A 12,052-nucleotide genomic window follows, 5' to 3' on the forward strand; every position below is an offset into this window, starting at 1 on the left:
GGGAAAATGGCATATTAAATAATGGTTCTCTGGAGGCCATCATAGTCTGCCTTTTGGCTGGGTGAAAACAGCAGATTGCCCTTTTACCCTGTGTAATCCTCCTAGAAAATCAAACATATGCTACAACTTGACTTCAAACAATGCCAGGTTACCTCCCTAAAGGGGGCTTGAGCTTTCACTGTGACTGCATTACTTTGACTCATATTGATGGCGGTTGCCTGATGGATGGATTGTGCTTTTAGCTACTGGGGAACAGTGTGCTACTGTCCGCCTCTTGGAGACTGACGGGGAAGCGTGCCACTCATAGTTGGGACAGTGCCTTTTGTAATTCTGGGCATCTCCAGAGATTTAGAATCTGTTGATTCTGGTAAAGTTCTGTTTCACAGCCTGTGGGTTTCCTCAATTTAAAAAAAATGAAGCACTCCAGACAGGCAGTTTCAAAACAAGTGCCAGTTAAATAGATGATTTCTATTGCATTTCTCTTATTGTGTTTCATATTTATTCACAGGTCTGTATGAATTGTTGGCTTCCTTGCCAACCCAGCTGCAGTCGCATGTGAGCAGCCAGGAAGATCTGACCTTCCTACGGGATATGTTTGGTGAAAAAAGCCTTCATTCACTAGTGAAGGTAACCACAGTGTAAACTAACCGAGAAAACATATGGAAAAATGTTTTGGTTGTAAACCGGTCAACTGACCACCATGTTATTGCTAGACAAAAACAAGAAGCTTTTTATTCCATGAGCTTTATTGTGAACATTATTTGAGTGGAAGTTGTAAAAAGATACACATCCCAAATTGATGGATAGTTTTAATGAAATGATAATCTGGTACATTGTATTCAATTATCCAAAGCATTGTTTTGCTTAAGTTGGATTTAATTTATTAAAAGAATACAAACTGGGAGATCTTTCCCCAAAATATTAAAGGAATTGCTTGTGGATGCAGTGGATGATCTGTGACCAAGGCCCCCTTCACTGCCATTCTGCAGTGTCTACGTGGGGACTCAAAAGAATGCATCAGGAGAAATGGATGGTCAATCTTTCACCTACTCCCTTCCTTACCTCTAAAAAAAATGTGCTTGACTTTCACCAAGCACCTCCCTGGAGCAGTGTGGCTAAAATAGGGAGCTCAGCCAGCTGAACTAGGATGAGAACCTGGCATTCATTGCTGCTTGAAATGTTTGTTGATGACCTGACAAGATGTTAACGAAACTGCCTTGTATAGGGAGAAAGGGCAAGCATTTCAAATGCTGATCCTTTGTTAGTAATTCCATGAGTGCACATAATTTGCAAAAGCATACAAAAATCTAACAGCGACAAAAGCTCCCTGTTTTAATCCGTTTTTTGTGTTGTCAAGTTCTCTGCCCATTGCACCCCAGCTGTTATTTTTAATTGAATGCTTGAACTGATAACCTAACTATGCTGTGTGAACAATTGAGTACAGATGAAAAATAATTTCAGGATACTTCAGCATTAATGGCATGTGTTAATTAAATTCCCCAATACCACAAGATTCAGATTAACTTTAATCATTATTGTTACAGCTTGATATCTTAAACAGAGGTGTTCAACTCATTGACAAAATAAATAATCCTGATGCCTTGTAAAAGTTTGATTCTTAATGCATTTGCGTGATGGGACACTGAAGATTGAATTTCAATGCAAGTCCCATTCTACATTAAATAGCCGTTCAACATTTCGGGGCCCTTCTCCTTTCCCTGTGAACAAATCTAGACACTTGAATGATGCAAATACTGCTACATAAACATACACCAATAGATGGGGTAGGAGTGCAGTAGAAGACAGTTACTGGATCAGAGTTTGGAGGAAAAGAATTTCAGTACTTACTTCAAGTGCCTCAATTTTAAGGATATGCTATGACACAGGCAAGACCTCCTGTTTTTTTGTTTGAAATTTGTTATTGATGAAGAGAGAGGCTACGGACTTGACTTTGTTCAAGTACTGATGTCATCGTACTTGAACTTTTAAAAAAAAAAGTTTAGCCAGTGTTCAAATTGCAGTTTAGGATGTTGGAGAAAGAAGGGACAAAATTGATATTTTTTTCACCCAAAGGCTGACAGCTGAGGAATAAATTATCAAGGAGGGCCATTTAAGTGATGAGTATGAATGGGATCAGTACAAAGGTGTTCAAGTTCTGGTATGATAGCCAAGTGGTTATTGGGCTTGTAACCCCAAGATCAAGAATTCAAATCTCACCATGGCAAATTATGAAACAATGTAATTTCATCTGAATAGGAACAGATGGAAACGTGTTTGTACTCGAAAGAGTTACAAAGGTGTTCAGGAGATATGTGATCCTGAAAGCTGCAATAAAAAGCAAGTAGCAGGGAACATACGTTGAGTTTGAAAAAATGGAATTTTCCTGCTTCAAAGTTCCCTGCTCTTGTATACCTATTCGCAAAACCATTGTGATTGCTAAGAAGTACAGGAAAGTAGAATGGTCACATATTATTTTCTTCCAAAGTAACTTGCTCCTTGACTAGGGAATTATGGCTTCTGTTACTTATATCCCTCCTAAAATCTTGTTTATACATGATTCTTAATTTCTTTGAAAAGTTTTTTCAGTACTCTGTCATAACTAAGCTGTCTTGACACTAAAAAAGCCACGTGGCTCCTGTCTACTATCTACTCTGATGCTTTGGTGACTAAAATGGAAACATTACTCAGGGCCATCTGAATAGAGCATTGAAAAGGTTACATATAATGTTCTCCCATGTCTTGGCTGCAAAGTTCAGTATTGAATCTGTTTTCTTGCTCCACAGTTGAGTATCATGTCTCCTAATTGCAATAAATAACACAAATTTGGCCCTATGATACTTGTGCATTCAAAAAAAATTGCATTTATGTAACACCTTCCATGACCTATGGATGTTGCAAAACACTTTATAGTCAATTAACTGCTTTTGAATTGTCACTATTATGACAGTTGTTGTGGGAAATGCAGTTGCCAACTTATGCACAGCAAGTTCCCACAATTATCAGTTTTTTTTTGTGACATCACTTATGGGATGAATGTTGGCCAGGACTCTCTCCACAATAATTGATAAGGTACTCAGTGCCTTGGTTTTAACTTCTTATCTGCAAGGCAGCATCTGATTTCATGCAGCAGTCGCATGAGCGTCAGTCTAAATTTTGTGTTCAAGTCTCTAGACTGGGACTTGAGCTGACAACCTTCTCACTCAGACGAGATTGCTATCCCTGTGTCATAGCTATTTTGAAGTGCTTAGGCCAAATTGATGGTAAAGCGTTTCCAAATCACAAGGTGTCTACTCTTGGCTCATTGTCCATAAAGATGTCAGATTCTGTGCCAGGGTTTCCTTTTAACTGTACTTCTCAAACAAAGGCAGTTTAAAATATTAATTTGCTGAAATAATGTATTGTTTATGTTCCAGATGTAATTGTGCTTGACTACTGTAATGACATGTACATTCCCTAAATGTAACCTATTATTTTGTGTTCATTACCTGTGTAGCCATCTGTTTGTTTCATGGCCATCTTATAAATGGTGCATGGTCTGTAATTCCACCTGTGGTTCGCTACTAAAGCAACACATGAAAGAATAATATGAATTTAAACTGTAAGATTCTTGCAGTCCAGACAGAATTTCTGAGCACGATGGCTGCAAGTTTCTTTAGCCTGCTCTATGGTAGAAGGGAATTTACTGAACATACCTCTGTAAAAGTTGAATTTTTGAGACCCAATTTTTAGGCAAAAAGTTACAGGGTTGACTTTTACCCAGGTAATGTTTTTGAGGGGCTTACTTTCAACTAAAAGGTAATGGGGGTAATCACTAGCACGTATGGAAACACACGATCAGTGCTCTCATCATTTGCGTACGTTTCTATGAACAGTCCTAGACCATGGAACTTACTTTTGCTTCCAAACCAAGAGCCAGGGCTTAATTGGTCCTCCGTGTACCAGAAAGCTAACCCATCACTGTGAAGATTTTTTTTTCCCAGTCCCATGGACTAAGAACTGAACATGGATCTCCCAGCCTTTCAGGTGGCATGGCACTCAGTTCCAGGTTAATCCGCTTCTACTGCGCTCATTGGTGTTATACAAACATAATGACTTGTCAACATGGTGTATCCACCAAAATCCCACAGAGGCATTGAACCTAAGCCCATTCCCTGATATGGCTTCATCAGGCTGCTACTTCATGGAGCCTTCCCCCCCATGGCTCCACAGCTGGGAAAAGAAGCAGCGGCATTGGCTGGGCCTGTGGTTTCAATGCTGGTCAGGGAATGGGAAGGAAAGGCAAGGGCTGCGCCATTGGAAAGTGTCACTAATGTCTCCCAGCCCTGACCTAAGCTTTGATGGAGGGGAATTGCACTGAGTCAGCACTTACAAACACCGTTTTAATGAATAACAAATTTAAGTATTTGAAAAATGAACATTTGTGGCCAAAAGTCAGGTGTTGACTTTCCCTCAAGATCGGCTATTAATCGAGTATATATGGTATAGAGCAGTATACAAAATGAAATTGCAGATTTCCTTTGCCATGTGTCTGGAGGCATTTTTTTGCTCTAAATTAAGTAATCCTTAATTTTTTTACAACAATAATCATTGCAGTTTATCTAAGCTCTTTTTAGTATTGTAAAAGGATTTTGAAAACAAGGCCCCTCCTTCACTGGCAGCAAACGTTCTTTTTTTCAATAACAAGTCATTTTGGGCTGTTAATAAGATAATATGCTCATATACTTAAATGTTTCTGTTGTCTTTGTGTTGAGTTTTTCTCTCCCTCTTATTTCATTTTCTGCTTCTCTCTCCCTAATTATTTTTGCATCCTTCTGTCTTGTCCTTACCTCTCTAGCTTTAATCTCCATTCTTCCAAGTGATATAATGAGGTTTGGTGCAGTTGGGGAAAGGCATCAGCATCTGAAGGTTGCATTTGGGTGTAATTCATGATAGAATTATGGTCCTCTGCAGTTCCCATCCCTTCACTTTCCCAATCATTCATGCTCCCCCAACCCTTTCGATCCCAGAGTGTCTCCAAGCTTTCTAGCTTCTTACTACACCCTCAGCCCCATCACTACTACTCCCTCTTAATGTTTGAACTACTCATTCAATCCCTTATTCACCCTCCCTCTCAATCACCTTACTTTTAATGTTTTAACCACTTCTTCTTTATCTACTAACACTTGGTCCCTACATTTCTCAAGAGCAGGGGACAAAAGGCCAGAACAAACCTTACCGCCAATACTCCCTATTCTCCAGTCCCCCCCTTTCTTTCTCTCAAACAAACACAGGTTTTCTCTTTATTGTGGTCATTGATAATGTTTTCTTTATATATAAAGATTTTGAAGTTTGCTACAAATAATTTTGAAAAACAACTGAGGAGAAACTGGAGGACGAATTTTTGGAATGCATTTGTGACAATTCCTTAGAACACTATGTCGTGGAACCAACCAGGGAAGAGGTTATTTTGGATCTTATTGTGTGCAATGAGACAGGGCTAATTGGTAATTTCATAGATAGGTATCCTATAGGAAAGAGTGATAGTAAAACGACAGAATTTCACATTGAGCTTGAGAGCGACATGCACAAGGTGGAAACTAGGGCATTAAACTTCACGTGAATTACATGGGCATGAGGAGTGAATAGGCTAAGGCAGATTGGGAAATTAGATTAAATGGTGTGATGGGAGATGAGCAATGGTAAACATTAAAAGAAAATTACATGATTCTCAACCAATCTACACAGCTGAGAAATCAAAACTTTGCAAGAAGCGAGTCCATTACTGCAAAGGTCAAGCGTATTAAAAGGAGGAGGCTAAAAATATTGGCTCGAATAGTTGTAAGCCCAAGAATTGGGAGAGGATTAGATACCAGCAAAGGATGACCTAATAATTGAAAAAGGGAGAGAAAGTATTATGAGAATAAACTAGCCAAAAATATAAGGACAGATTGTGAGAGCTTCTACAAGTATGTAAAAATGAAGAGAGCAGTAAAAGTATACATGGGTCCCTCAGAGCCAGAGATAGGAGAAATTATTAAAAGGAATAAGGAAATGGCAGACATGTTAAACAAATATTTTGTGTCTCTCTTCACAGTGGAATATGCACAAAAAATTGCAGAAATAGTGGATAACAAAGGACCTAATGATAATGATCATCTAAAGTAGTTAATATTTAAGGAAATGTACTGGAAAAATTAATGGGATTAAAAGCCAACAAATCTCCTGGGCTGAATGGTCACCATCCCAGGGTTTGAAAAGAGGTGGCTGCAGAGATAGTGGATGGAGTGGCTGTGATTTGCCAAAACTCCCCAGATTCTGGAACAGTCTCAGTTAATTGGAAGGTAACAACACTGTGATTCAACCTAGGATGGAGAGAGAAAACCAGGAAATATAGGCCAGTCATCAGAAAAATGCTTGGTTGTATTATTAAGCAAGCGGTAACAGGGTACTTAGAAAATAATCATATGACTAGGCAGAGTTAAAATGAAAGAGGAATTGTGTTTGAAAAATCAATTGAGTTTTTTGCAGAGCTAACTATTAACATAGGTAAAGGGGAGCCAGTGACCGCAGTATATTTGGATTTTCCAAAAGCATTCAATAAGATGCCAGATGAAAGACTGTTGCACAGGATAAGGGTCTTGGGTTTGGCAGTAATATTATCTTGTATAGAGTATTGGTTAAAGAACTGAAAACAGAGAACAGGTATAAATGGGCCATTTTCAGGTGGTTGTGCTCTTATTGGTGGCGGACCTTGTCTATTGACAAACTACATTAATGACTTTGAGTCCCTTGCCTATCATTTCACGTAAGGTCATTTGGGGTAGATGGAATGTGGAAATTGAAACACAAACAGGTCAACATGATCTTTTTGAATGGCGGAGTGGGCTCCCAACATTTTTTTGACGGATTTCCTATGTTCGTGCATTCTTGTTAGAGTAATGTTGCAAAGTTTGCTGCTGATTCAAAGTGAGGTGGGAAAGTAAGCTGCTGGGGAACATGGAGTCTGCAAAGAGAAACAGATAGGTTAAGTGAGTGGGTAAGGAAGTGAGAAAAGGTGTATAATGTGAGGTTATTCAGGTCAGAAGAATAGCGAAACAGGAAGATTTGTTCAGAGGGTCTTGGGTGTCCTTATACAATAAAGGCAGAAGGTTAACAAGCAATTAGGAAGGTAAATGGTACATGGCAAAGGGATTGTCGGACAAGGACAGAAGTCTTGCAGTTTCACAGGGCTTTGATAAAAATCTGAAATACGCTGTTCAGTTTTGGTCATTGTACCTCAGGAAGAACATGCCTTGGAAGAGGCAGTGAAGGTTCACTATGTTGAATCCTGGGATGAGTGGCTGCCTTACAAGGAGAGATTGAGTGGAATGGGCCTTTTCTCTCATCCCTGCCCATATTTTCCTCAACTCCCTGTTTCAATCCCTCCAGTCAGGTTTCCTCCCCTGCCACAGTACCAAAATGGCTCTTAGCCACATAGATTGTCGTTTGTGACAATGGCAAACTTTCCCTCCTTTTCCTTCTTGGCCTGTCTTCCACTTTTGCTTACAGTTGATCATACCACCCTCCTATCCTCTTCAGTGTCATCCAGGCAGATGGGACTGTACCTGCTCTATTTTTAACTATCTAATACATAGAAAATCACCATCAATGGCTTCTCTTCCTATTCATGCACACTTACCTTGGTTACCCCCAAAGATCTATCCTGGGTCTCCTCCTAATTCTCAATTTCTCATCTATGTGCTTCCTCTTGGTGACATATCCAAAAACCCAGCACTTAGTTTTTATGTATACGTTGATGACACCCAGTTTTACCTCACCACCAACTCTTAGTTGACCCCTCGACTCTACATTGTCAGACTGCTTATCTAACATCGAGTATTGGATGAGCATAAATTTTTTCCATAGATAGTGGGAAGAAGAGGGGAGTTGTGGTCAACTGTGCTAAAGGCTGCATCAGGTCCAGAAGGATTAGGAAGGATAGTTTACCACAGTCACAAAGAATGTTATTTATGTCTTTAAGAGCCATTTCAGTGCTGTAGCACGGACAAAAACATGATTGGAGGTGTTCAAACACGGAATTGATGGAAAAATGGACACAGATTTGGGAGATGAAAGTATATTAAAGGACTTTGAAAGGAAAGGGTTGTAGATGGGGTGGAAGTTTGCAAGGGCATAGGGTCAAGGATGAGTTTTTTGAGGAGGGGTTGATGATCGATTTGAAGATAACACCTTACAAGTGAAAACTTGAGCACAAATGTGCAATACCAGTTTCATCAAAGTCTATTAGTTTAGCAGCCTTGTGACTAATGCAGTACTTTGTAATACTTAGTTGGGTTTTATCAGACTCACACTATAAATTATGCAACTGCTCATAAATCTTGAAGTCTTTACAAGCATGCAGTATAAAATCATTTAACAACTCTAATGAAAAATATTATGTTAATCTGACAAAAAGAAACGCTGGAATCATATGGTAGTTATCAACTTTCATCTGCCAAATATTTTAGATCACTTCAGATTAGTGTTCTCTTGTGCAAACAGTAATTTATACCTGGAAATCTTTTCAGGATAACCCATTATTTTTGATGTTTGCATTCCATTGATTATACTTTTCTTTAACTTTACCATTGGGGTATTTAATGTTTTAGACTGATTTTTCTCTCTATGAACCTTTTTACTGGTCCCCTTCTATGACTTTTCACTTTTCACTTTTACAGCTTTAGTGAACTTTTTGGTCTCAAAATGGGCAGGCAAACTTGTTGACTTATTTATTGTAAATCATTTCAACAACCATTGCTGGATATATTCACATCTGGTTCAGTGTTGTTAAACTGGACTAAACTACTTTCTAACCGCTGAGCAAAATGTTTTTCCTCACAATGTACATGCCAAGTGTTGATGAAAGCTATACCTGGCAAGTTGATTCAATGGTGGATACTGTGGATAAATATTCACAGCCTCACAGTGCAGAAGAGGCCCTTCAGCCCATCAAGTCTGCACAGACACATGAGAAACACCTGACCCACCTACCTAATCCCATTTACCAGCACTTGGCCCATAGCCTTGAATTTTATGACGTGCCAAGTTCTCATCCAGGTACTTTGTAAAGGATGTGAGGCAACCTGCCTCTACCACCCTTCCAGGCAGCGCATTCCAGACCGTCACTATCCTCTGGATAAAGAGATTTTTCCTCACATCCCCCCATAACCTCCTGCCCCTCACCTTGAACTTATGCCCCCTTGTGACTGACCCTTCAGCTAAGGGGAACAGCTGCTCCCTATCCACCCTGTCCATGCCCCCCCTTGTACCTCTCGATCAGGTCGCCCCTCCGTCTTCTCTGCTCCAACGAAAACAACCTAAGTCTATCCAACCTCTCCTCATAACTTAAATGTTTTAGCCCAGGCAACATCTTGGTGAATCTCCTCTGTACCCCCTCCAGTGCAATCACATCCTTCCTATAATGTGGCGACCAGAACGGTACACCGTGCTCCAGCTGTGGCCTCACCAAGGTTCTATATAACTCCAACATGGCCTCCCTACTTTTGTAATCTATGCCTCGATTGATAAAGGCAAGTGTCCCATATGCCTTTTTCACCACCCCACTATCATGCCCCTTTGCCTTCAGAGATCTATGGACACACACGCCAAGGTCCCTTTGTTCCTCAGAACTTCCTAGTGCCTTGCTGTTCATTGAATGCTTCCTTGTCAAATTACTCCTTCCAAAGTGTATCACCAGACACTTTTCAGGGTTAAATTTTATCTGCCTATTTGACCATCCCATCTATATTTTCCGTCTATAACCTCACTGTTAACCACCTGGCCAATCTTTGTGTCATCTGCAAACTTACTAATTCTCACCCCCACATAGACATCTATGTCGTTCATATAAATGACAAATAATAGAGGACCGAGCACAGATCCCTGTAGTACGCCACTGGACACTGGCTTCCAGTCACTAAAGCATCCTTCTGTCATCACCCTCTGCCTCCTACAACTAAGCCAATTTTCAATCCACCTTATCAAATTGCCCTATATTCCATGTGCCTTTGCCTTCTTTATAAGTCTCCCATGTGGGACCTTGTCAAAGGCTTTGCTGAAATCCATATAAGCTACATCAACTGCACTACCCTCATCTACACACAATTTAATCAAACTTGTTAGGCATGACCTCCCTCTGACAAAGCCATGCTGACTATCCCTGATCAAACCTTGCCTCTCCAAGTGGCGATAGATACTCTCCTTCAGAACTTTCTCCAATGGTTTCCCTACCACTGACGTGAGACTCACTGGCCTGTAGTTCCCTGGCTTATCTCTACAACCCTTCTTAAATAGTGGAACCACATTAGCTGTTCTCCAGTCCTCTGGCACCTCCCCCATGGCCAGAGAGGAATTAAAAATTTGGGTCAGAGCTCCTGCAATCTTCTCCCTTGCCTCCCTCAGCACTCTGGGACACAAATCCTCCAGACCTGGAGATTTGTCCACTTTTAAGCCTGCCAACACCTCCAATACCTTGTCACTCCCTAATATTAATTTGCTTAAGAATCTCGCCATCTCTCTCCCTGAGTTCGGTACCTTCATCCTCATTCTCATGGATGAAGACGGACGTGAAGTATTCATTCAACACTCTAGCGATGTCCTCTGGCTCCATCCATAGATTGCCCCCTTGGTCCCTTATGGGCCCTACTCTTTCCCTGGTTATCCTGTTCCCATTGATATACTTATAGAATATCTTGGGATTTTCCCTACTTTTACCAGTCAGAGCTTTCTCATATCCCCTCTTTGCTCTCCTAATTGCTTTCTTAAGCTTCACCCTGCACTGTCTGTACTCCACTAATGCCTCTGCTAATTTGCTTCCCTTGTACCTCATAAAAGTATCTCTTTTCCTTCTCATCGTAACTTGAATATCTCTGGTCATCCATGGTTCTCTGGGCGTTACTCCTTCCTATCACCCTAGGGCCCGTACCCTCCCCATTTCCTTTTTGAGCAGCTCCTACTGTTCCCCTGTAGATTTCCCCATAAGTAACTGTTCCCAGTCTACCTTGGCCAGATCCTGCCTTATTTTACTAAAATCCATTCTCCCCCAATCCAAAACATTTTTTTGCAACTTGTCTATTTCTTTGTCCATAACAAACTTAAATTGTACCATGTTGTGGTCGCTATCACTAAAATTCTCCCCCACCACCACCTCAGCCACCTGTCCGGCTTCATTCCCCAGAATTAGGTCCAGCACTGCGCCGTCCCTTGTTGGGCCCTCTACATATTGACCTAAAAAGTTCTCCTGTACACATTTCAAGAAATCCACTCCATCCAAGCCCTTAACATTATGTCTATTCCTATTAATGTTGGGAAAGTTGAAATCACCTAATATAATTACCCTATTATTGTTTTTACACACCTCTGCGAATTGTGCACATATTTGCTCAATTTCCCACTGACTATCTGGGGGTCTATAATAAACACCTAACAACGTGGCTGCCCCTTTTTTATTCCTAAACTCTACCCACAAAGCTTCATTCGATGCCCTCATGAAGATATTACCTCTCCTTACTGCAGTAACGGACTCCTTAACTAATAATGCAATGCCTCCTCCTCTTTTACCACCACCACCAGCCACCCCGGTCTGGCCTGAAGATTCTATGCCCTGGAATGTTGAGCTGCAATCCTGCCCTTCCCTCAACCACATCTCAGTGATGGCTACTATATCACAATTCCACATGTCAATCCTCACCCTTAACTCATCTGTTTTACCTGTAATACACCTGGCATTAAAAAGGAGGCCATCCAGCCTTGCATTACTCTCTTGAAGCTTATTGCTGCTGTACTCCCGCTGACTTGATTGTTTTACTGTATCATGATGTGTCCCTATTCTGCTAACATTCTGTGTCCCCCTCCTCTGCCAAATTAGTTTAAACTCCTCCCAACAGCACTAGCAAACCCATCCGCAAGGATGTCCCACTTGGACAGGTCCCACCTTCCCCAGAAACGGTCCCAATGATCCAGAAATCTAAAACTCTCCCTCTTGCACCAACTCTTAAGCCACATATTCATCTGTGCTATTCTCCTATTTCTGAGC

General features: G+C 40.8%; 1 protein-coding gene across 8 annotated transcripts in view; it reads left to right on the forward strand.

Annotated features, from left to right (window-relative positions):
• Positions 1-12,052, forward strand: part of mpp7a (membrane palmitoylated protein 7a) — a 519,275-nt gene that overhangs the window by 208,166 nt on the left and 299,057 nt on the right. For 7 of the 8 annotated variants that reach the window (XM_041184801.1, XM_041184806.1, XM_041184807.1 and 4 more), the window contains one exon: positions 509-627. The exons of the other annotated variant lie outside the window; for it this stretch is intronic. In XM_041184801.1, coding sequence (XP_041040735.1) covers positions 509-627 — 119 coding nt within the window. The remainder of the gene's footprint in view (positions 1-508; positions 628-12,052) is intronic. 8 annotated transcript variants of the gene reach the window in all.

This window comes from Carcharodon carcharias, chromosome 3 (genome assembly GCF_017639515.1).
Source record: "Carcharodon carcharias isolate sCarCar2 chromosome 3, sCarCar2.pri, whole genome shotgun sequence".
Lineage (NCBI taxonomy): Eukaryota > Metazoa > Chordata > Chondrichthyes > Lamniformes > Lamnidae > Carcharodon > Carcharodon carcharias.